Source organism: Lynx rufus, unplaced genomic scaffold (assembly GCF_022079265.1).
Source record: "Lynx rufus isolate CCGP_SWC_20201006 ecotype Redwood Valley unplaced genomic scaffold, mLynRuf1.p SCAF_8, whole genome shotgun sequence".
Taxonomy (NCBI): domain Eukaryota; kingdom Metazoa; phylum Chordata; class Mammalia; order Carnivora; family Felidae; genus Lynx; species Lynx rufus.
This window is the reverse complement of record NW_025814896.1, coordinates 16,614,157-16,640,160: the sequence shown is the minus strand read 5'-3', so window position 1 is coordinate 16,640,160 and position 26,004 is coordinate 16,614,157. Positions and strand designations below refer to the sequence as shown.

The following is a 26,004-nucleotide window of genomic DNA, read 5'->3' as shown; positions in this document are numbered from 1 at the left end:
ACATCACTTAATGACTCACAAGTTAATAGTGCTTCAGAGATTTAAAGTGCTTTGCTATTTCATCATTGCTTCTTACAACAAACCTATGGAGTCAGCATTACCACCCCATTTTGCAGAAGTGGAAACTGAGACTCAAAGAGGTGTAGTGACTTGGCCAAGGTCAAACGGAGTTGAAAAGAACTCAGGACTTGAATTCGGAGCCCTTGGCATCTCACGCTTTTTTTCCGGGTAGGGGCCTGAGTGAATCGTCTTGTGCCAAAGCCTCTGCCGCGTGGGCATTGGTCCATTTGCTCTTTGGTCCAGCAGACGTTTGGAATGGAAGCTGTGTGCCATGCTGGCTGCTTCTCAGAGATAAAGGACAGACTGGAATGCTGGGGACACGATGGCCAGGGCCCTAGGAATGCCTGGCTACTGCCCCAGATGGTAGTCACCCACCTCAACCAGGTTCCCAAAGAACATGCACACACATAGAGTGAGCATGCCTGAGGGAGCAGGAGTTCTGCCCTGTGACTGGATGGCCCGGAGCCCTGTGGCAGACACTTTCGGTGCTCTATCCACATCCCCACAAACCTCACCACTCCAGCACACGACCAGCTGCTGAGTGCTGGTACCTGTGTCTCTTCGTCTAATGGCTTTCTCTGGTTGCCAGAGCCCCATTCTGCCTGCCAGGCTGAACTTCCTGGGAATTAAGGTCCTTTGGGAAAAGCCTGCAACCAAAACTTTTAGAAGTTGGTGGGTAAAGACTCAGCTCCTTGCCCCTCAAGTGAGATAACTCTGGGCACATGTTCCACGTTGTTTTCCAGAATTGTGCAGTGGAGTTAATTTTCCACAGTGGCCATTTACCTTTTATTGACTGTCTTCCTTTGCTCCTCTTACTTTCCCACCCCCCTGCCTGTGTGTCCTGGGATCACTCTCCAATCAGCTACTTGCACTAGGATCCTTGTGTCAGGATCTGCTAAACTCAGAGAGGTGAGCTTTCCCCTGGGTTCCTCCGTCTTCCACACCCCAATCCAGCTTACCACGTCTCACCACATCTTAACCCGAGTCAGATCTTACTGGCCACCAGGAATGCAGAGACAAAGGAGCAGCTATAGCTGGGCTTCTAAATTGTGACCCCCTCCCCCCACCTGCTCACCGGTAAGTGTATCCTGGAATCTGAACAATTTAGAGGCTACTTCTTCCTCAGCCTGTGTGTGTGTGTGTGTGTGTGTGTGTGTGTGTGTGTGTGTGTGTATGTGTAGATGGGAAGGTCGTTCAAAGCTCTGTCTCCCTTGGAAGAGGGCATGAAGCATCCATGCTGTCTTAGCTCCTGTGCTAATCGCTGGAGGCACCAAGATGAGTGAGCCCTTGTCCCTGCCCTGAGGATACTCATGGAGCAAATGCATTATTATGGTTTGGTAACACTTCTGAGTGCAGGCCGTTATTGGGGCAGCGAATTGAAACACTGAGTTGGAGTCTTGCGGCCAAGTCTTCATTAAGAGGTGTCACTTGGGTTGGGTCTTAGAGGCAGAGCTGGAATTTGTTAGTGTTTCCATGGTGGACAGAAAATAGAATAGGGTCAAATATGCCCAGATCCTTAAAGCTCCTGCCCAGAAGGGACAAATAGCATTTCCACTTATGTTCCCGTGGCTAATGCGAGTCATACTGTCATACCTAAGTTCAAGAGTGGGGGGGAAGTATAATTCCTCCAAATGCCCATAAGAAGGATGAGACAGAGTATTAATGATGAGACCTAAGGACTCCCACAGCTGGCTACATAGCTTCTCTGCCACAGTTGTTTCTGAAATGTTGGCTGTTTTGATTTAAAGCCAAGACATTCCTCAGGTAAAGGGGCCATAGTTGGAGTAGGACTCCTTTCTCTCTGGGATCCCATGGCTAAGTGGACGTGCCTTGTATGAACCATGTCTTTTCTGTATTTGATGCTTTGACATCTGGGGCCTTGCAGACCCTGGACGGACTGCCCCTTCTAGGGTTAGCCAGTTCCTAGAGACAGTCAACAGCTCTGCTGTGCATGTATTTTTCAAATGTACACCAGCCAATCCAGAGCCTGTACCAGCAACCTCCTCCTTTACTGAGCTCTCACACCCCATGCCGCTGGCTATCCACCTGCCCTCATCACGCAGGGCCAGGTACCACACAACGAGGGATAGTCCCTAGGCCCAGAGCCCACTGAAATTATTCGAATTAGCCAATCCTAAATCTTCCTGCCTCTCCTGTTCTTTTCCACAGAAGTTCTTTTCCAGACAGTAAACGCTTTTGCCCACACTTCTCCTCTCTCCCTCTGCCTCCTGAACAATGCATATGCTTTCCTGTGTGCCCTGCCCCACCCCACCTCCATGGCATGGTGTGCCTCCTTCTCTTGGGAGCTGTAAAAAACTGTCTTTTCAATGACTATCGTCTCCTGATCTGTTTGCCTTGCCATATCTACATAATAAAACATATTAAGACATATATGTATTCTGATATCTCAGCTATTTATGATACTAGAAGCTGAGAACTGGAAGATGAACAAGCAGATATTCTGGGTCCCCTAACTGGCTTGCTGCAGGCAGGGCATGACCAAGCTGTCCTGAGCCAGCTGGTCACTGGGTGACACCTGAGATTCCCCTCTCTCAGATTCTGTATGGGGTCAAGAGGAAGAGAGGAAGGCTCAAGCCCGACTCCCATCCTGAGGACAACAAATGAGGCTGGCTATTTCTTTGGGGGAACTGAGTCATCAACTTCCTATCTGATCCACTGCCTACGTGAAAGGGCAAGTCCAAGCTTTGGGTCTGCGTGACTTCCTTGCTGGGCTCCCTCCTGGCCTTCCTGGAGACCTCCTTGGTGCTGACCCTCTCCTTAGGGAAGGGAGTGGACAAAAGTGACTGTGTTGGTGGTGTTGCTCCTGGCAGACCCTTAAAGAAGCCAATGGCTGTCTGTAGCTGATTCATTGCACATGGCCTCCGGCCTCTCATGGATGTAGTTCTATAGCTCTGGTCAGAGTTAGTGAGACCAAGACTGTGGAAATATGGGCCTCAGGAAGTGCTCCAGGTGAGAGATCTAGGTTTACATACTGCTAATTAGTCCTGCTATTAAGACTGTGATGTTGAGCATTCCTCCCTGGACCTTATTCTTATCATCTGCAAAACGGCCAAAGTAGTCTTATTTGCTGACCCAGAGGATTGCTGTGAAGATTGACCTCCCCAGCCCACAGCAGAGGTGTCTACAAAAAACCCAAAACAAAACAAAAAAACATAATGAAATTAAACAAAAAATGATAGCAAGCTTTATAATCAAGTGTGAAATATTGATAGCTTTCCTTCTGAGATCAGGAATGAGATAAGGATGTCTGTTATCATTACTTCTTTCCAACACTGTACTGGTAATACTAGCCAGTGCAACAAAGCAAGAGAAAGAAATAAATGTATAGGGATTGAAAAGGAAAGAACTCTCATTGTTACAAATGAGACAGAATGTGGTATATATATTTTTTAAAGCCACAGAATCTACAGATAAATTGGTAGCCTGAGTCTAGCAATGTTGCTGAATACAAGGGCAGTGTACAAAAATATATATATGTTCCAGATCCATATTGTCAAGTAATGATCTCTAATAGTTTCTGTACATTTAGGATTTGGGAAGGGCTCAGCTGGATGGTCCAGAGTTTTTCAAATGGCTGTAGCCAAACAGTGGCTAGAACTGGAACCGCAGGGGGATGATCCAACTGGAGACTGGCAAGCCATCTTACTCTCCTTTTTAGTCTCAGGGTTGCTGCGTATGAATTCTCTGTGTCAGTTACTTCAGGCTTCTTTATTTTTTTAAAAAATTATTTATTTTAATTTTATTTTTTATTTTTTTAAACTTACATCCAAATTAATTAGCATATGGTGCAACAGTGATTTCAGGAGTAGATTCCTTAGTGCCCCTTACCCATTTAGCCCATCCCCCCTCCCACCACTCCTCCAGGAACCCTCAGTTTGTTCTCCATATTTATGAGTCTCTTCTGTTTTGTCCCCCTCCCTGTTTTTATGTTATTTTTGTTTCCCTTCCCTTATGTTCATCTGTTTTGTCTCTTAAAGTCCTCATATGAGTGAAGTCATATGATTTTTGTCTTTCTCTGACTGACTAATTTCACTTAGCATAATACCCTCCAGTTCCATCCATGCAGTTGCAAATGGCAAGATTTCATTCTTTTTGATTGTACTTCAGGCTTCTTTAAAGCACAACAGCCTGAGACTTCTTGCCTAGTGGCTGAGGGTTCCAAAAACGAATAACCCAAGAGAGGGAGCCAGGCACAAGTTGTATCAACTTTCATGACCTAGACTCAGAAGCCATGTGTCATTTCTGCCATATTCTATTTGTTAAAAACCATTCACTAAGCCCATCCCTTTTATAGGGGAAAGTTATTAGACCCCCACTCCATGGGAAGAGTGAGGGAATTTGTTGACTTGTCTTAAAATTGCCACATTGTACTTGCAACAAACAGAAAAATAAAAAGCTATATAAAGAAACCATTTATAATAGCATCAAAAGTATAAAACACTCAGAACAAAATCTAATAAAAGATGTGCAAGATCTTTACATAGAAAACTACAAAAAAAAAAAAACAAACTACAAAACATTGCTGAGAGAACTTAAAAAGAAAACTAAACAAATGAAGGGACATACCATGTTTATGGATAGCAAGACTTAATACTAAAAATGTTGATTTTCAAATTGATCTAAAGATTCAATGTGACAGCAACATAGTAATCAAAATCCCAGCAGGAGTGTGTGTGTGTGTGTGTGTGTGTGTGTGTGTGTGTGTGTGTGTGTAAACAGACTGGCTGATTTTAAAATGTCTGTGGAAGTGCAAATGTCAGGAATAGCCAAGGCAGTCCTGAAGATAAGAGTGTGTAGACTTATTCTATGGGGCACTTACTATAAAGCTACAGAAATTCAGACAGTGTGATAATGGCACGGGAAGAGAAAAATAGGCTGATGGAACAGACTCGAGAATTCAGAAACAATACATACACATATGGACGACTTGATTTACAACAAAATTAACACTGTAGAGAAGTGGGAGGAAAGGTGATCTTTTCAATAAAGAGTGCTGGGTCGGTTGGATGTCCAGATGGAAAAAAAAAAAAAGTAGAGGAGCCAATGGGAAATTCCTTCTGATGAGATATGGCAGTGCATTTCTAGAAACAATGACTGCTGAAATTTATTTGGAATTTTTTCCTTTCTGAGCAGTAATTTCCCTCTGTTGTTCCCAGACCTTTAGCGAAAGCCTGTTTCCCACACCAGTCTTGTATTAGTGGATCTTTGTGGTTACAAATAGTAGTCACAGCTCATGGTCAGGACCAACAAAGCTGTTGGTCAAGAAGCTGTTGGGAGCTCTGTTGTAAGTTGTCTCCTGAGCAGGCAACAGGCTCACTCGCTTTTCTCCAAATAGCATCAAATGTCCAGCTGCCATCCAACAATATCATTGTGACCCGCTTCTGGCTCCCGGCATCCCAGTGTGTCAGTGCACCAGTCGGTAGAGGTGAGGGAGTAGAGACTGCCAGTGTAGACAATTCTTGGTTGAGAAGGGGAGGAGCAACAGGCCAGCTGCCTGTGATGTGAAGAGTTAGGGAGCTTTTCTTCTGTGGGAGAGGAGCCTGCTTCCCTCACCTTTCTGTTCCACCATGGGAGCCATCCCATTTCTGTTCTCAGGAGACCTTGGGGTAGGGGTGGAGGGGTAAATTCTGGACCCCTCCTCAGGACTTCAGTTTCTAGGCCATCTCTGTGGCCCTCCCTCTGCTATCATTAAAGGGGTCAGGGTCCTCTGCCTTCTCCCAGTTGTCTCAGACCTGGATCCTCTGGGGGCCGTGGGCCCACACACTTGGAGCTCCGTTACTGAAGTCACCGTCCTTGCCTCAGTTTCCTCATAGGTAAAGTGAGAGTTTAACAGCAGCAACTCCCAGACCTCCAATGGCAGTGACTCAGGATCAGTGGGACAAGGAGAGAAGCCATCCTAAGATCAGTTGCAGGCGCTGGGCCTGGTCCCCCGGGCAAGGCAACACCCATCTTCGAAAGTGTTCCTGTCACCGCCTTCCTCCCCCGCCCCCACGCCCTAATTATTTAGGGTGGGCAGTGTCCCACTTCTGGGGAGGGGTGTCAACCGGGCTTCTCCCTCCCCTCGCCCTTGGTGGCGGAAGGCGGGACGGGAAAGGGCCGTCTGGACAGGCGCGCAGCCCTCCCGGACCCCCAGGGGTGCAGGGCCAGGCGGGGGACCCCGCGGCGGCCCGGCCCGAAGGAGGGGGCCCCCCTCCCCTGGGCCCGGGCCCCCGGCCCTCCGCGGCGCCCGAGGCCGGAACAATAGCGCGCGCGGGCGGGGCGGGGGCGGGGCGCTCCGCCGGGCCCCGCCCTCGGCCCGCCCCCCGCGCTCGCACACCCGCTCGCACACTGGCTCCCACCCGCCGCCCGCCCAGGCACTGCCCGCGGGAGCCGCCGCCGCCGCCGCCGCGCCCGCCATGGACGTCCGCCTGTACCCCTCGGCGCCCGCGGTGGGCGCGCGGCCTGGGGCCGAGCCGGCCGGCCTGGCGCACCTGGACTATTACCACTGCGGCAAGGTAGGCGGGGGCCGGGGGTGGGCGCCGAGGCGGGCGCGGCCTGCCCGCGCCTTCGGACCCCGCGCCGCGGCCGGAGCGTCCCGGGCTGGAGCGCGGGGCAGGAGACACCTGGCAGCTCGGGACCGGGCACTGTCGGAGACCCACGGGGGGAGGTGCCGGCGGTGCCAGCGCGCGGGGGACCCGCACGCATCCGCCCCGCCGACGGGCACATGCCGGTCACACCGATACGTTCGCCGTTACCCTCCGGCCCCGAGTTATTCCGTTCACCGGCAGGAGTCACCTCGACGGCCACTCACACGATGACACAGTGACACGCCCTCCAACGGCCCCCTGACAGCCTCACGCTCATTCCCAGGCTGACACACGGCGACCTACTGTCGCACACACAGACAGCCCTGCACCTGTCTTACCGTCCCGCGCAAGTCACCCTGACAGTCATTGATACACAATGACATGTAGTCACTCGCCCACGCACGCTGTCACATAGACACACACAAGTCACCCATCCACACAGCACGATGCCACACACGCCGATTCATGCCCCCGGTCGCCTGTCACACCCAGCCACAACTGGGGACAGGCACACAAAGAAGTTGCTCCGACAGTCACACGCTCACACTCCCCACGACTCACACGGGCGCGCACTGTCACGCACAGCCACCCATGCACGGTGAACCCGAGAACCACACAGCCACACGCGGTCACACCCGGCCTCCGCGCCGCCCCAGCCCTCACCCCGGTCACCAACTCGCGCGTCGGGGCTTCAACTTCCCGGCGCCCAGACGCACTAATTGGCCGTTCACTAATTGGCCGTCACTCGCCCGGCGGGGCCTGGGATTCCGAGTTGACAGTGGCCAATCGAGGCCTGTCGCTTCCCGGGGACGGTGAGCGGGAGTCCTCACCACACCCCCCCGCCCCCCGCCCCCCGCCCCCAGGCTGGGGCCTGCGGTGACGGCCAGCCGCCCCCACCCCCGGCCTTTTCCGAGAGGGCCGCCCCAGCCCGCGGCCGGGTCCCCGCTGTGCTGTCCTGGCGCGTCCTCCGGATGGAAGCTCGCGTGCCCGGTTCCCCGAACCAGGGGCGTGCGACCCCCGCTGCCCAGGCGGAGGCCGGCCTGGGACCCTGAGGTGCGGCGGCGCCGTCCGCATCTCTCGCCTCGCCGGGGAGGGAACTTTCAAACTTAGTTAGCAGGGCCGACGGTGGGTGCGTCCGGCGGTCGGCGCGTTGGTCCGGGGCCGGAGCCGGGAGCGGCTTTTCGTCACTCGGAGCCCGGATTGAACGGCGCGCGTGGGTCTCCCGCGGCTCTGCCGCAGACGCACGGGCCCCGCGGCGCTGCGTGGTGAGTGCGCGTCGGTGGTCGGCTGGGCGGCCCTCTCGGGGTCTCGGCCTCCGCCTACACCTCCGGAGCTCCTAACCGAGCCCCTTGCTGTGTGGGTGCTGCGGGAAGGGGGCGGCCCCGCGCGGACCGCGGGGTCTGTGGGCTGGGCCTCGCAGAGCGCGTCCTCGGGCGCTGGGGAGCGGTTTCTAGGGTCGCAGGGCAAAGCCCTCCGCAGTTCGCCCAGGGTGGGGGAGTGGGGTCCTGGGCCGCCAGGACCTGGGCGGCGTGGGGACGAGGTGGGGGAGAAGTGAGGTCTCCCGGGAGGTGGGTGTGATTATCTTCTGTCCGGTGACTGGCAAAGTTAGAAGCGGGAGAGGGGGATGGTGTCTTTAAGAGAAGGCCTGTTCTGGGGCTATTTCCAGTTGCATGGAGGGAAAATTGATTACAAGTAGCAAGTGGAGTCTTGAGGGAGAATACCACCGTTGGATGAGGGGGCAGTTGGTCTGTCTTCTGCCCGTGGCTTTGTTACTTTTTTGAATATCAAGTTGGCGAGGTTCCAGTCCGTGGTTTCAGGGTGTGCTCAGGGGATGCAGGATTTGTGCCTCAAAGTCTGGATGGGTGGATGACCGTTAGCCTGGAGTGCTCCTTTCTGGGGTGGTGTTTCTGTAAATCCCTCCAGAGTGGGGTGGTCCCATATGTGGGCCTTTGGGGGGACCTCTGAGGGGGGGCCTTTTGGCACTTAGTTGAGGCCCCAGCTTTATTCGGATAACTCCACAAAGCTCCGACTCAGCACCAAGAACCAGTGTGAAACCCGGCCAGGGAGAGAACCGCTCAGGGAATGAGAAGCCGGGTGATTCTGGTTTCTAAAGTTTGTGACCTAGGACCCCTGGACCAGAGCTAAGCGCATGTCCAGATGAAGGAGGGTGGCAGCTGGGCCACTAAGATAGGTGAGAGAAAGGTCTGACCTTGTACTTGGATGTGAGCCCTGCTTCTCAGGCTTCAGGCTTGTGTCTGGATGAGGCCGGGAAGTCACTTGGCTCAGCTCGGGTGGGTCAGATGCCTGTTGGTAGCAGATGTCAAGTGGGCAGTCACCTTTAGTGCCGGTGGTTTGCAGGTGGAGCACATTGTGGCCGGGACCTGATGGTGAGGGACTGCCCAGGCTCCCTTCGTACAGCTGATCACTATCAGAACTGGAGGGGAAACTAAGGCCCAAGGCACAGCCATGACCACACTTGGAGCCTGTGAATTGGGCTGCAGAGCTAGGACACAGCCTGCACACTGGGGGCTTGGCCCTGGCAGTCCACATAGGAGGCTCGCCTCCACGGGGAGCTGGGCCTGCGAAACACAAGGGCAAGCTTTTGCCCAAGTGATGCTTGATAACCATGGGACAGATGACCTGGAAGGGCCCTTGGCGACTGTTCCCTTGGTGACTGTCCCCTTAGTGATCCTCTACACAGAGATTCCAGCCACTTTAAACCAAAGTCATGAGCAGTGGCTGTTCTTTTGGTATCTTTTGTTTGAGAAAATACATAATGGCAAAAGCTGCTATGGTTTCATTTTTGCTTTGAAATAGATGTTATTTTATTAATCACAGTAATATTAGCATGCATTTGAAAAATAGCTTACCAGACATGAGGCGGGCACATTACTCATTTCATGTAATAACAGTGCCTGGTGAGCATAGGGGCCTGTGGCCCTGTGGCTCCCAGGATCTGTGGCCCCACTGATCCTCTCCTTCTCCCCTGCTTCACAGAAGGGGCAGCTGAGTCACAGAGTAATGTACTCACAGGTTACATAGCATGTGAAGAGCAGAGTTGAGGCCTGAGCCCAAGTTTCTTGACTCCCAGCTTGACACTTCTGTGGCCCTCAAGTCTCTGCCGTGGTTTAGGGGTGGGGAGTGCATTGTGACTTCCTCCTAGGGTATCTGTGAGGTGCCTTCATTCTGATTTTGGCAAGGCACTTTACCTGGCTGAGGGCACTGCTTAGGGCTTCCCACTCAGCTATGGCAGACTCGTGTAAACAGGCCATTGGCATTGGGCAAACCTGGGTTCAAATCTCTAGTTGTGGCTTTGTGACCTAGGGTACATGACTTATAGCTCATTTTTTTTTTTTACTGAGATATGATTGACATAAAATTAAATGCAAATTTTAAGTGTACAGTTCCAAGAGTTTTGACAAATGTAAACACCCATGTAACCATGATCCCAATCCCCATATAGCCCATTTTCCATGCCCCAGAAAGTTCCCTTATGTTCCTTTCCAGCCTACATTCTTCATCCCCACCTTTATAGGAAATGACTTATCTGATTTCTGTTATCAGCGCTTTATTTAAGTTCAGTTTAAGTGTGCTAAGTATGTTTAAGTTCTAGAATTTCATAGGCAGCATGTACAGTTTTGCATCTGGTTTCCTTTAGCTTCTTGACATAGTGTCAAGATTCATCTGTGTTGTGTATATCCAGAGTTGTGTTTTATTGCTAAGAAATATTACATTGTATGCCTACAGCTCAGTTGGTTTATCTGTTTACCTGCCAATGGACGTTTGGCTTTGTTTCCTGGTTGGGCTGTGGTAAATAAAGCCTCTGTGAACATTTTTACATAAGCCTTTTTGTGAGAATTGCACATCTAATGAACTCCAGGGTGATGTGCCGGGCGGTCCAGCGACCACACTTCATGTAGCAGTGGTTTGGTTGTTTGTGTACAGGTTTCTGTGGGGCTCCCAGCACCTGGCACCGTGCCTGACCCATAACTACTCAGGAAGTATGTGCTGGTGGGTGAGTGATGCAACTTCCCACCCACACAGCCCCGGGCACAGCATCTTATATCTTGATGGGGATAAACACAAGCTCCGCTAGTGAATCACTGGAGTCTCCTTGGGATGAAGATCCACGAAGCGGGGTTGCTGTCTCCGCCTCACCTGTACTTGAGGTTTATTAGTCCTGCTCTGTGTTTCTGGTGGATGAGGTCCCACTGCTTCTCTGTGCAGGGGCACAGGTGGCTGTGAGCCAGGTGAGCTCTGAGCTGAGATGGCTGGTCCCGGGGACTCTGGAGGCTGTTAGGAAGCTCTTCTACTTTTCACCTAAATGTGTTTTCTGTAGCCCCTCCCCTAGTCTGTCTCGAAGGTCCTTACACCAAAACTCCTGTACCTTATGAATGTCAGGAGCCACAGCCCAGGCTTAGCACTGCTGTCTCCAGTCTCCTGGGTGACCTTGAGCATAACAGTGCCCTTCTCTGGGCCTCTGTTCCCCTCTTGGCAAAGGGCAAGCAAATCAGCGAACATCGGTCTAGTGAGAAGGAGAGCTGTGGTGTGGAGATATAACGAATGAAGGCTGGGTATGGCCTTTGTGACTGTAGAGTGTGGTATACCTAAGAAGGATGAGAACGATGCTTTTTGAGGAGATGGGCCCTCATAAGCTTCAGAGGGCAGGAACCACTGTGTCTACTTTCACTTTTGTATTCCTAGAGCCGGCCTGGCACATAGGTGCCCAATAAATATTTGCTGACTGACGGACTGACTGACTGAAGGAATGAATAAATTCAGGGCTCACCAGTTGTCCCCTGTAGCTTGAGGCACTTAGCATCTGTTTGGCTCTTATAAGATTTAGTGAGCCATCAAATCCAGGGCAGGGCAGGGGCCAAGACTCTTTTGGCTGACTGGTCATTCCTAGAAGAGCTTACCCAAGTAGGCCTGGAGGACAGAGCCCAGCACAGAGGGCAGTCAGTAAGCCTGAAGAGCAGTTGAGACTATGCATACAGGACAGGGCCCCACACCTCACCCTTGTCCCAAGAATCCCCCTTAAGGACTGCCGGCCCCTTGTGATTCCATAGGGTCAGCTATCTTGCTTCTGATTTCCTAGAACTAGTCTCAACATATGAAGGCAGTGTAAATTCTGGAACCCAGAGGAACTGGGTTTGAATGCTGCCTTCACCATCATCAGCACAGGCCAGTTATTTCCCTGTGCTTCAGTCTCCTCATCTACAAAATGGGCACAGCAACACTTCCCCTATGGGGTTGCCTTGAGGTTGGAGATCATGCATATATAGCATGTGGCCCCAGCAGGAAATGCTTTCATTTCTATTCATAAAGAGCCGCACAGTTGAAAGTTAAAATGCTGGAGGAACCTGTTTCAGCACTAGATGCTGGAGGACTGACCAATCCCAGCTGCTGCAGGGGAAGGGTCTTCCTAACATCAGGTGTTTCCATACCTGGGTCTCTGGATCTGATTTTTCTTGCATCTGGTTTGAAGCCGTCTCTCACTGGACTACTCAGCATAATGAATTGACAAGGCGCTGCTCATTTCCTTGGGTTCTGTTTCCTTTTTGAATCTGTGTGGGAGCAGAGCTGGATTCATCAGGCAGAGAAGACTGGTTAATTACAGCCTCACCATTCTCTGGAGTGGGCTGGTGACCTCGTGCACATTATTTAACTGCTGCAGGTCTCAGTTTTCTCATCTGTACAAGGGGGCAGTAATGCCTTCCTCATACTGTTGCTATGAAGCTCAGGTTAAAAAAACAGACATGGAAGTTCCCTTTGATCTAGAACGGTGTTTCCCAGCCTCGGCACTGTTGACACTTCGGACCTGATAATTCCTTGTTTGGGGGGCTGTCCTGCGCGTTATAGGATGTGTAGTAGCATCCCTGGCTTCCACTGCCAGCAGCCTCTCCTCCGTAGTCGTGATAGCCAAATATATCCTCACACTTTGCTAAGTGTCTTCTGAGGAGCAGAAGTGCCCCTGTTTGAGAACCATTGGCCTGGAAAATGTGACACAGGTAAACTAGAAAGTGATGGGGATGAGAGTGACAGAGCTTTAGAGCTTGTGCTTTCTGTTCAGTATTTTAGTCCTGGGTCTCCCTGTCAGTAAATTCTGTGCCCACGTGGTTGGCAGTCATCCTATTTACATGGACCAAAAACCTGCATAGTGATTTTTCAGTGTGGTTTGGGAGCAGCAATAAACACATATGGTAAATAATTATTAACTTAATGAGTCGTGGTAAATTGTAATTTTATCTCTTAGTGAAAACATGCTGTATAACACAGGATAATAAATTTTGATCAATTATCCCGATGCTTAAACTTGCCACTGTATAACAACAAACTTCTGGTCCTGCTAGAATGAGCAACAAGACTGTGGTTTTTCACTATGTAATTACCCATTTACTGCTGGGCTTCTCAGATGTTTAGCAGGTTTTTATTGCGTGCCTACTGTGTGCCAGGGGATGTAGCCGTGTCTTGAAGGCTCAGCCACTCAACGGGAAACTTTTATTTGCTAGATGAAAGGCTGTGTGGGTCTGTAACATGGCTTAAAATGCAGAGTCATAATTAAATATATAATTGTCTGGGGATGTGGCAGGACTGTGAGACGGCCTCACACAGCAGAGTCTTACAGGATACGCCAGGCGGGCTATGTGGGGGGCATGTAGAACTCTTGGAACAGTGTTCTGGGCAGAGGGGAGAGCAATTATTGCAAGGGGGCCTGGAGGGTGATTTGGGGATACTGTAGCCTAAGGCAGGGAGGCCTGCCTACAGGGGAGCTGAGACACCAGCAGAGATTGTCATAAAGGGTGTCACATCCCAGCTGGTTGGGTTTTAAGTAAAGGAGTGCCTTGGAGCCAGAGGTGTGGAGCAGAGTATGGAATGCTTCATGTTGCTGAATCAGGCTGTTATCAGCAGCTGTCCCTTGGTCTTCTGCTGATGGAAAAGTTTAATGACTTGTGTTTCATTTCACCCAGTAGTCATAGAGGCTCTGCTTCTCAAACTTTAGTGCAATAGAATCACCTGGACAGAGGGCAGTTGAAACACAGATTGCTAGGTGCTGCTCTCAGAAGTTCTGACTCAGGAGGTTTGGGGAGAGGCTGAAAATGTGCAGCGCTAATAACAAGTGATGCTGATGTTGCTGGGAACATATTGTTGGACTGGGCCATGTGGCCTTGGCTCAGACACAGTCAGGTATCCCAGAGACCCCTGCCTTCTTTAGGCCCTCTGTAGTTATGGGGAGAGTCTCCTTCACCTTGGAGAGTCTTACATTGGGCTTCTTGGAAACAGACTCTGAGATGGAGGGTTGCCTGTGGAAAGTTTTTTGGGGGGGAAGTTCCCAGGAAGTGTACCTGTAAGGAAGTAAGGGAAGCATGATTGTATGGAGGGAGAAGCTGGTCTGGAGCATGGTCACTAATCTGGAGTGGCTTTGTAGCGTTGTCTCAAACTGGGGCAAGGAGGGCTACCTGTGTCTTTGGTTCTTGCAACATGCAGTCATTAGCTGCAGGGCATCTCCTTGGCCCAGGTGGCTCCATATAGCAGAGAGGTTCCCAGTGGGGGCTACAGCTGGGACATCCCCATCAGCTGGGCATGAATGCATAGAAAGGGGAGCACTATAGTGCCTGTTTCAGGGAGATGCAACATAGGGAGAAAACTCATCCTTCTCTTGGTTCCCAGGAAATCAAGGGCCAGCATGTTGATGATTTATAGAGACTTTGAGTCACTTGCTGAAGATTCTTCCTTATCTCATGATGTGAGTGAGAACTGTAGGATAATTGCTTCTTAGGTCTGAGTGAAGAAAAATTATAATTAATGGGATTTTCTAGGGCCCAAAGAGATTCTATTACTGAGATGTCACATACTTTCCTGTGTGGTGGGGGAGGACTCCACACTGATTTCTGAGAAACTTTTGGGCCATGCTTCAGGGAGTCAGCTCTGGGCAGGGGACAGTGGCTTTCTCCTTGGGCTGGAGTCCTGTCACAGCTTCAATAAGAGGCTCTTCACCTGGCCCCTGCCTCAGTGTCAGCCCTTGTTCATGGCTGTCCTATCCCCATTGTCTTCACCTTCTCTGAGCTCCCAGGAAGCTCAGAGGTAAATGAGCAGATCATCTGTAGCTATAACGTAGGATAGATATCACACACATCTTTTGCTTATTAACTCCCAATTTCATTTTGCTTTTCTGTCATTTTCCCACTTGATCTTGAGTCCCACTTTTTTTTTTAATTTGTTTTTGTTCTTTGTAAGATACACAGAAATATGGTAGAATATAAACGAAAACATGGGGGTCCTGCTCATTCTCATCCCCTCTCCCCACTGCCTTTCCTGCCCTACTCCCTAGGGCTAACCCCTGAGGGTATTGGGTGGAGGTACTTCTAGTCATCATTACTCTTCAGTTTACTTCTAATAAGTTTATTGTCTCTATTCTGTAATCACTTTTTCATTCACAGAATTTTGTATTATTTCTTGATTGATCTTGTATCAGAGTATCCCATTCCTTTTATAAAATGGATATGTGAATATCTTGAGTCTTTTTGAAGATTATAATACAGTTGTTTTTTTTTTTTAAGTTATCTTCTGTTTCCTGCATTAACTCTGTTTTCTTGGTGGTTAGTTCTCTTCACCTTAGACCTCTTTTTATGCTGATATTTTCTACACATGTCTGGTGATTCTTGATGGACATTTACTTGTAAACAGAGGTCTAGACTGATCTGCTCTGTAGTTGTAAGTTTCCTCAATGCCTGTGAAATCCACAGTTTTGTGGGTAAGCAATGTGAAGTTGATTTTAGGTGCGCTGGATGTGGTTTGTGTGTGGATACTTGAAGCTGGGGACTTCTATTAGCACATGGGACAAGTTCACTTGAGGTTGGGGGCATCTGTTTCCCATGTAGACCAGCAGTTACCCACGGATACTGGTACACTTTGTTTCTCCTGCCTCATGCCTACCCACAGTGGGGATTCCCTGAGGCAGATCTCTCATTTAATTGGAATTCTCCTCCCTGGCTGGAGGCAGATCCTACAGTCAGCTTTTGTGAGTTCTGTTAAGCTGACACAAAGGTCCAGGTACACCCCTGGCCCAGGGCTTCCAGTCCCTGCTGCTTCTCTTCGGGGATTTTCTGGGGTTCAGTTAGGATAATAGTTTTCCCAAAGGACTGTGTTGGTGTGCTGGTGCCTCGGAGCTGATAGGCTTTCATTGTCAGTCTGACTTCTTACTGCCTGGCACTCTTGGTGTTTCTGATCCCCAGCCCTTTCTTGTGTTCTTTTGGGAGCTCTTTGGAGTTACTCCACTTTAATCCATCTATCTGTCTGAATTATGAATATTAATGTGTGTATATAAGAATTATGAATATATGTGTTATATGTGTGTATATCTTTTTTTTTTCTATTCTAGTGTTATTTAGAAAAGAGGCAGAAAGTGTGTGCTCCTTCTGCCATCTTGAACAAAAAGTCCCCTCTCACTGATTTTTATTTTTTAAATTTTGTGCTATTTTATGAAGGAAAGTAGGGTAGAAATAAGTGCAGATTTATTTGCTGAGCATTTCCCCATCTCAGGCTCATTCTCGTACCATCTCATTAAGCCTCCCAACTATGCCAGGCACGTGTGTCCCCATTTGTAGGTGACAAAACTGAGATCCAAGTAGATCACGTTACAAAAGGCAGCAGAGGGGCTGGTTGGCAGAGCTGGAGTTCAGAGTGTGTTCTCTCTCCTCCTCTCTCCTGCAGCTTCCCTGGTGCCGGGTGGAGCTCCTGCCCTCTGCAGGGATGGAAGAGTGGATCAGCTTGCCCCTCGGTTTTACTGTTGACACCTTGGCTCTTCTAGGGGCCGGGGGATTCCCAGCTGGGCCTTCTGCCTTGGTTTTCAACTTCAAACATCCCTTGGTAATAGAATGCCTTCATATTACAGCTAATTAAAACGTGCTTATCTCGAAGTTGGGCCTCATTTGCAGAAATGATTTAGAAACTTGTTGGAAATGAATCCAACTCAGTAGTATAACCCAGGGTCAATCTCATGCATAAATTTTATTGTTCCATTTTGCTGTGTTTTGACTTGAACTGAACTTGATAATGTGGAATATGGACGCTGGGCCTTTCGTTGCTCATTTATTTTGCAGATATTTACTGAGAGCCTAGTGGGTGGTATCTACATTATTTAAGGAGGTCCCTTCACCCCAACCCCCATGCTTTTTTCTATTCTATTCATTCACCTGAGCTGTAAGTTAATTGTTTTGCAAAATCAGTGGATTCAAATGTGACTTTGAGTTCAGCGGAAGTGCCTGGCTTCCTATCCTTCCGCTTACAAGCTGTGTGACTTTGTACCTGTCACTTAACTTCTCTGATCTCCTGTGTTCTCACATAACCACACTTCCATCTCAGGTTTGTGGTGGGGCCTCCATGATTTACATGACCTCCCTCATTCCTGCTGCCTAGTACCATTCAGGTCATCTGGGCCCTCTGTAGGACAGCGAACATAGGCTCCATCCCAGGTTTTTTTTGTCTTTTATAAATGGCTGAGTCTCAGGAGCTTTCCCGTTCAGAATAGGTGTAGTGGTGGTTTTGGTTGGGACGGTTTCCTTTCTCTCCGTATCAGTTCCCTTATTTCTGGTTGTATATCCCACAGGGACTTGATGAGGTTCAATTAAACATTCAGACTCACGAGACACACATGGGCGACACTTGGTTCCTGTCTCCTTGAAGGAGCCACCTGCCAGCAGAGCATAGGATCTGTTCCTCTTCTGCAGGAGTAGTTCTAGCCACAGTCTCTGCCTTAGTCCATGGAGGTAGCCACCAGCTCCTCTGTTACCTGCTCCCCACCCCCCGGGTTTTAGTTTAGGTGCAAGGGAATGAGACCCACAACGGGTAGGTTTGGAAGTCACCCTGCTCACAAGCCTTATTCCTCAAATGACCCATATCTGTTGTAGCAATTCCATAGCCTTTAGTTCGAGGGTTTCTTGCAAGGGGGCATGTCAGTTATAAGAGTCACTGCACTCAGGAAAATCTAAAGTTTGGTTTCTTTATCAGATATTTATAATTTATTTATAGTTACTTCCAGTCCAGGTACAGTTTGCCAGTCAGGGGTCATTTTTACCATAAGCAGAGTTGCCTAGTAACATAGTTAACATCCTACTTTAATCAGGTTTCCAGGGAGTTATGCTAGACAATTAACAAAGGTGAAATTCTCTTGCAGAAGGGAAAAGGATTTGCTTAACCCTCTACCCCACATACATCATCCTGTTTTCCCCAGAGAAGTGGTGCTTTTCGGCATCTCTTTTGGAGCCATGAATGAAGTCCTCAGTATGGTTATGATATATTCCATGCTTGTTTATGTTTTCTGATTGATCTATATAAGACACAGACATAAACTCTGGCCAAGAGATATCCTGTGGAGTCAAATTGGCTTGGGATCAAATCCCGGCTTTGCAACTTATTAAGAGTGCATTCATTCATTCAGCCATGCAAAGAACATTCACCGACTGCTGTCTGCAGGGCTTTATGGTAGATGCTAGGCAGGAACAGGTGATTAAGACCTGGTCCTTAACCCTTGAGGAGCCACAGTCTTATTAGAGAGATAGGCAAAGATAAGCAATTCCAAATGGGTGTGGGATTACCAGGCCAGGCTGAGGTGGTCAGGGAAGGCTTCCCAGAGGAGGGGGGACACCTGGTCTATGCTTGAAGGTGAATTGGCCAGGTGAAGAACGTTGAGAAAAGTATTCCAGATAGAACAACATTTACAAAGGCATAGAAGGGGTTGAGAGTGTCAAGAGATAAAGCTCAAGAGGGAAACGAGGGCATTTGGAAAGCTACTTAATATCTCAGAACCTCAGTTTCCTCATCTACAAAATGGGATTACCATTTTGGGATGGGATTAAATTCCCGCTTATGAAATTAAATGAGATAATAAGGTCTGCTTAAGCACCCGGGATAGGTTAATTTTAATTCCCTTTCCAAATCTGTCTATGGATGCCTAAGAGCCAAACTTTGACTTTGAATGAGAGACACGAGACAAGGAGAAACAAACAAACAAACAACCTGGAGGGCTTGGCCACCCACCTGTGCAATGCAAGCTTCTCCTCCAGTGACTCTTCTGTTAGTTGTCTTACCTCTTTTTTGGATGAAGCACTAAATGTTTGCGCTCTGTCTCAGATTATGTCTTACAATATCAGTGAAGCACATAATTGTGTTTTCCTAATGGCTCGACATTAACAATAAGCCACGACCCTGTTGAGGCGTTCTCTGGGACAATTTTCCATCTGCCAACAGCCTTGTGCCCGTCTGATGCTCTGTCAACACATCCTGTCATTTGCTGCTTTTTCTTGCTTTTCTGAAAGGCGGCCCCCTCCCACACGCCAGCTGGGGATGCTTAGCTTTGGGGGACATTTACTATCTAGTGACCACAAGTCACATTAGGATGAGCTGAGGAGTTATCCCGGCCATGATCAAGATCTTTCTGATGTGTAAATTGGATCCTGTCATTTCTCTGGGTGAAACCACTCAACGGCTCTCTGTTACAGCTTGGTGAACTCTTACCAACCTAAATCAGACCTCTGCTTAAAACCTCCCAGTGGCTCCCCCTGGTGTGTAGATAACATCAAATACCTTTTTTTTGGGGGGGGGGGCCATAAATCCTGGTGTGATCTAGCCCCTGCCTGCTTTTCCAGCCTTACTCCCAGCTGCTCTGTCCAAGGCACCAGACTTTGTGCTGGGGATACGGTGGTGAGCAAAGACAACCTCCCCGTGGTTGACCTCATTCTAGCCGTCCTGGCCTTCTTGCTTCCAGCCCCCCTCATGCCTCCAGTCTCCCCTACCATGCTCTTTTTAGCTTGAGGGGCTTTGCAAATGCTATTCCCTTTGCCTGGAATGTTCTTGCCTTCACTCTTCACATGACTGGCTCTTACTCATTTTTTTTCGCCTTTTCAAAGACTCTGACCTTCTAATCACTGCGGTTATCCCATTATTTTCCATCACAGCCTCTAGTGTATTTTTTCCCCATCGCACAATGTGTCTATGAGATTACTTGAGTGTCTGTTTCACCTTTCAGACCACTGGGGGTCATGTTTGTTTTCTTTACCACTGAGTCCCCAGCACCTCAGTATGGTGTCTGCTATAGAGTAGGTGCTCAATAAAAAGTTGTTGAAAGAATATATGAGTCAGTGTGGAGGTTATATTTTCTAGAGATGGCCACTATAACATAACTTAGGCTGTGTTTCCAAGAATAAGTCACTCGCTGTCTCTGGGCCTTTACATGTCTTATGTGTATATTGTTGTCAGGAGGATTAAACATATAAACGTGAGAGGCAGTGTCTGGGGCCTGCAAGCGTTTTGTTTGTTTGTTTTTTGTTTTAGCTTTTATTTATTTATTTATTTATTTATTTATTTATTTATTTATTTAAAGTAATCCCTACACAACAACATGGGGCTCGAACACACGACCCCGACATCAAGAGTTGCATGCTCTTCCGACTGAGCCAGCCAGGTGCCCCAGCCTGCAACTGTTAATAAATGTGAATTCCCACTGTTACCACATGCCACCCTCCCCTCCAGCTGAGCCCAAGAAAGAAAGTTGAAGTGTAAGTCAAGAGGGATGACGTTTAAAATCGTCTGGATTTTAATCAATGCTTGGCTCTCTGGGGCAAGGGCTCGTAGACCTCAGCCCCCTGTTTTGTCCGCCTCCCATCTCCCTGCCGGTGGTGACCTTGCCGCTTTCGAGGGGAGGGTATCACTCCCTGTTGCCTGGGTTGGGGTATCTGGGGCATGGTGGGCCTGGCCTTCAGAGATAGCACAATCTCCAGCTCGTGGGAACGTTTCTGTTGAGCAAGCAGGAGTTTTGGGTGACTTCTCTCCTGAAGGGAGGACCCCCTTCTTTTTATTAAACTGTAAATTATAAAGATTATGTTACCTGCCCAAACGTTTAGGAAATGGGGGAGATCCCCTGCCACGACCCCACTGTGCAGACTAAAGAACAGTGTTGATTTGGGTCCTTTCCTTTCTGAATATTCAGTGCAGACTGTTCTGCCCCACCCGGGTCCTCCAGGAACCCCTTACCTGTCTCATCTTTTCTCTTTTCATGGACCATAATTTGCATTTCTTGTTTATGTCCCACCCCCACTGCTAGAATATCAGCTTCACAAGGACGGGGGTCTGTGGGAGCAGCTCTGATTGCTCTGCCTCTGGTTTGGGCATTTCCCACCTGCCTGGCAAACTCCTGCCCATGTGTCTTCTAGGTTTCTTCTCAAGGGCCACCCCCCCCCCCACCAGGTCTTTACTGCTGTTCTCTGTGCCGCTGTCATTGCCCCTTCAACACCTGGAACACCTTAGGCTCCCTGAGAGGTGGGATGCTCCCTGTCCCCAGGAGATAGGGCCTTGAAGGCCATGTCTAGGAGCTTGGACTTTGTCTCAAAGGGCAGTGGGAGCTGAGGTGTATTGCATTTTAGAAGAATCTTGACGGCTGTCTTCTGGGGAAAACTTTGGATGAGGGTGAGAGTGGATGCAGGTGATTACTATTGTTTAGGAGAGACTCGATGATGGCTTCCTGCACTGTCCAACATGATAGCCACTGGCCACATGTGGCTATTTATTTTTTATTTTTTTTAAACGTTTATTTATTTTTAAGACAGAGAGAGACAGAGCATGAATGGGGGAGGGTCAGAGAGAGAGAGGGAGACACAGAATCGGAAACAGGCTCCAGGCTCTGAGCTGTCAGCACAGAGCCCAACGCGGGGCTTGAACTCACAAACCACGAGATCATGACCTGAGCCGAAGTCGGACGCTTAACCGACCGAGCCACCCAGGCGCCCCCACATGTGGCTATTTAAATTCAATATCAAATCAAATCAAATTGAACTCCTAGGTCACACTAGTGCTCGATAGCCACTGGGCTGTGCAGATACAGAGCATTCCCACCATTGCAGAAAGACCCAGGCTGTTGGCTGTGGGCCAAAGTAGAACCCAAAGTGAACATTTTTATGGCTCTTGATTTGGATTGTCATGTCATTTTCCAGAAGAGAAGAGTCATCCACATTCCCTAGCAGCACGAGAAAGCGTCCATTTTGTCCCACCCTTCTGACGCAGCTTATCGTCTTTTGAGGAACCTTCAATTGTGTATATGCCTCTTGTCAAACCTGCCTTCACTTAGGGTGTAACATGTGGACCATGAGGTCTTTGTGATCAGGGAATTATATGTATATTAATGCAGATTTCAATAAAAAGAGTTATGTTTGCCATTGTGGTACGGTCTGATGCTGTTTAAATGCCTTTGGTAATATCTTCAATCAGATGGCAAATAGAAAACAGGAAAGTTAGTAATAAAAAATGAATTAGGACGATTAGCAAAAGGTGAAGCGCTTCCCTCCTCAGGCAACAGGCAGAGTTGACGGAGCTTTGCAGGGTGTTCCTGTCCAAACACACGTCTGGATTATTGCAGTCTCCGGGGCTGGCCCTGGGGTCTGCTCGGCACATAGGACTTGGTTATTGCCTTTAGTTTTGCAAAGGTCATGGACAACCCCTTAGAGGGTCTCTGAGGGACTCACACCAGGATGAGGGGGCTCATACCCTGGGGTGGCTGGATGGGGCCTCTGAAGAGGGGTTTCTGACTCAGGGCAGGCCAGGAATTTGCTTCTTCCAGGGCAGAGACATCCATGGCCTTGTTCCCCCTCCCTACCCACCAGGATCTTGGAGAATCCTAACCTCCCCTCTTTCTAGCATCTTCTGCAGGGGTGCCCTTGGGGAACTTTTCTTCGCTGTCTGGTGTTAGGGGTGCGGTCCCCTCAAGAAGGGGTAGAGGCAAAGGCTTTAACTGACTAATGCAGACACTCGACTCATTCCAAAGAGAAACAGAATTCTGGTGACCAAGTAGGGTGTGGGGTTGGAGCTCAGGCCAGAAGGACATGGAGCTTGCATCTTGCTAATGTTGTAACTCACACTCACCAGAGGGTGGGCCATGGAGATAACACACTGGTGTGTGGGGTGGTTATGTCCACACTAGCTGGCTCACCTCCACAGTCAATAATCAGGGTTGGATAATGCCCACGTTAGCTGTATAATTGCTGTAACAGATGGGCGCGTGTTGTTAATACCATGTTTGCTGGATGGTCCCGCAGTTGGCTGGTGACTACCTACCTTAAGCCAGAGCTTCTCAAAACTTGAACGTGCATGTAGATCACATAGAGTCTTGTTAAAATGCAGATCCAGATTTGGGAGACCTGGAGTAGGGCCGGAGATTTTTCATCTCTTAACAAGGTCTGGAAGATGCTGGGCTGCTGGTCAGCGGACCACAATTTGAGAATCAAGTCCTTTGTGTCAGGCTGAGCTCCCAAGAAGCAGAGCCTGGGACAAGGATGCTTGTCAAAGAGATCCAGTGGGGTGCCCTCCTGAGAAGGGTCATGGGGGCCCAGGACAAGCCTGGGGGAGGAGGGGAGCAAGGAGGTGGTCTCAGCTGGAGACCTGCTTCAGCCTGATCCTACGAGGAACCCTGGAGCAAGAGTGGCACTACAGAGCTGGTCCCGTCTTGAGGTCAGGGCTGGGGGTGGCCTTTTGCACACCCTTGTCAGTTGGTCACTGGCCATAGGCTTCCTCAGGGAGGGGTGGGGGAGGGGTGATATGCTTCCTATGCTTTTCTCCTATCAGCCAAGGGCTCTTCTGCAGAGGAAGGGACATTAGCACTCATTTACTGGGGGATGGGTACAGAGCTGAAAAGGGAGATCTGGGTAAGACCCCATCAGTATCCACACACTGCATCCTTGTCTGATAGCCTTGAGAGTGTGGACAAGGAGGCAGGACTGTTTGCTCTTGTTTGAACTCTGCTCTGTGACCTTGGGTAAGCCACTTCTGCTCTCTGGGGACTGTGCTGCAGCCTCACAAGGTTTTGCTCATGATTGGTCCTTGGTCTTTGTCCTTAGGTTGTGATGGAGCCTGCAGGTAGGGATGGGCAGATAGGTGGGGCTCTGTACAGGATAAGACAACTCTTACTTCAGAGCTGAAGGGGGGGGAGGAGGGAGAGAGGAAAAAGAGAGGGAAGAGGGTGGGAGAAGGGAAGATAAAGGGAGGGAGGGGGAGAGGGAGAGAGAGAGAGAGAATCCCTGAGACCTGTAGTGTTCAGGGAGGACTTCCTGGCAGAGGGAGGCATTTAGGCAGGACCTCCAAGAAGGATAGGATGAGGACCTATAGAGGAGGGGAGAGCAGAAGAGCATTAATTTAGTATCTATCATGGGATGGGTATTTCACTTACATTATTTATTTACTCTTTGCAACCACACTTGGAGTAGAAGCTGATCCCACTGTGCAGATAAGCTGAGGCACCAGGAGTGTGGTGACTGGGCCCTGGTCACACTGGGACTGGAACCCAAACCTGTGAGCTAGGACCCCCATTTTTGGCCTCCATGACTGCACCAAGCAGGGAGGGAGTGTGACCAAGGCCAAGGGGACCAGTGGCTTAGGGAACTATGGCAGAGCTGTCTGGATGGGTATAGGCTTGTGTGGAAGAAGAGGCAAAACTTGCAACATGGGAAGGGCATTGAGTGCCAGGCCCTGGAGTTTGGGGCCTATAGGGGGGATCCGCAGAGGGCTTTGGGGCAGGCGTGGTGTGTGCAAGGGGAGTGAGCCAGTGTTGTGCCCCTCTGCTCTGGGGCCCTTCCTGGTGCATCTATCTTCCCTGATTCAGCTTATTCATCAGTGTGTGCGTGCGTGCGTGCGTGCATGTGTGTGTGTGTGTGTGTGTGTGTGTGTGTGTGTGTGTACATGTGCATGTGGGGTGGGGTGGGGTGGGGTGGAGTCCATCCTCGGCCCTTTCTGTAGACCATTTTCTGGGCATTTGGGGTCCTTGGGGCCGAGGGGCTTCCGCTTTTGCTGTAGGCGCTCTGTGGGACGGAAGGCCTGGAATAACACTGCTACCCAGCAGTCTCAGTGTAGGGAAGAGCTGGTTGCCTCTGTGACAAGCCCCCCTTCCTGCCTCCCTCCTTCCTGCGTGGCCAGCCCCAGGCCGCACACCCCGTGCCTTGGAGGCAAAGGGAGGAAGGACCACAGACAGTTATCCCAGATGAAGGTAGATGTGGGCTCGGGTGTGTCAAGACTTTGAGGCTGAGGACTCAGGTCTGAATCATCTTCAGCCTTCTTTACTCTCTTATCCGTGGCCCAAGTTTTTTCTCCCCCAGTAGAATCTGGCAATACCCAGCTCTTTCTCATTCTTCATGTAAACCTCTCTCTCTCTCTCTCTCTGGATGTTATGTAAGCTACAGTCACAACTTGGCACCTGGCACAAGATGTTGATATCAAACATGGAAACTGTTACTGCCAAGTTGGGTGGCAAGGGGAGTGGTGTGAGAGGTACCCGCTAAGTGGGGGTGGGGACAGAGGAGGAGCTACTATTTACTGGATCCATACTATGTGCCAGGGGTCTTATGTATACTGTTTTACTTAACCCTCACAAGAGTCCTGCAAGGTACATATTATTTTTGCCATGTCACAGACACCTGACACCTGGTCAGGTGACACCAGAAGCTCGGATAGAGAACTTGTCTAAGGTCACACAGCCTGCAGGTAGCAGAATGGATCACGAACCAGAATCTATCTAGCTCTGAAGTCATGATGCTTATTCTGCACCATATGCAAAGTATCTTTAGCTTCCTTTGAGGGGCCCTTTTACATGTGTTCCCTGCTTAGACTCAAACCATCTCAACCTAGAAGACTTGGCGTAGGATGTGCTATTCCCACTGCACAGACAGAGGTGAGTGCCTGCCTTGTCCAGGCTCAAACCAAGGTCATAGGCCAGTAGGGCTCAAACCCAGGGTTTGAGCTGCTTTCTACGTCCCAAGAGGCATTTGTTGTTCTCAGCTTGATGTTGTATAGACCAGACACACTTGTTCTTTGGCTGTGAGCGTATCATGGCCAATGCTCTTCTGTTAGCTCCTGTATCAGTTGTCTGTTGCTGCATACAAAGCCACCTAAGATTAGTGCTTCAAAGCAACTGTTTTGTTTAGCTCACAGTCTGTGGGTTAGCTGAAGACTCTCTGGGCATGGGCTGGCTGGTCTTTGCGGGGCTCCCTCCTGCATCTGTGATCAGTCGGTCATGTATCTGGCAGCTGGATGATCTAGGATGGCCACACTCACCTGTTTGGTGGTTGGCAGGCTGCTGGCCAGGAGCTGGCTGAATGTTGGCTGGGCTTTCCCCAAAACCTTTTCCTCCAGCAGGCCAGCTCGGGCTCCTTCACTTAGCGCTTCAGGGCTCCTGGCGCAGCAAGACAAGATGCTCTAGTTCACAAGTGCTGTTCAAGTTTTTCCTTATGAAACACTTGCTGCTGTCTCAGTGACCGCATAGAGTCACATGGCTAAGCCCACCTTCAAGGTGTGAAGAAAGACTCCATCTCTTGATAAGAGG

At 49.6% G+C, this 26,004-nt stretch overlaps 1 protein-coding gene across 1 annotated transcript in view; it reads left to right on the top strand.

Moving 5' to 3' along the window:
- The first annotated feature begins 6,476 nt into the window (after positions 1 to 6,476).
- The window catches only part of TOX2 (TOX high mobility group box family member 2), a 135,173-nt gene continuing 115,645 nt past the window's right edge, over positions 6,477 to 26,004 (top strand). Inside the window, exon 1 of the mRNA XM_047069265.1 lies at positions 6,477 to 6,575. Within this exon, the coding sequence (XP_046925221.1) occupies positions 6,477 to 6,575 (99 nt within the window). The remainder of the gene's footprint in view (positions 6,576 to 26,004) is intronic.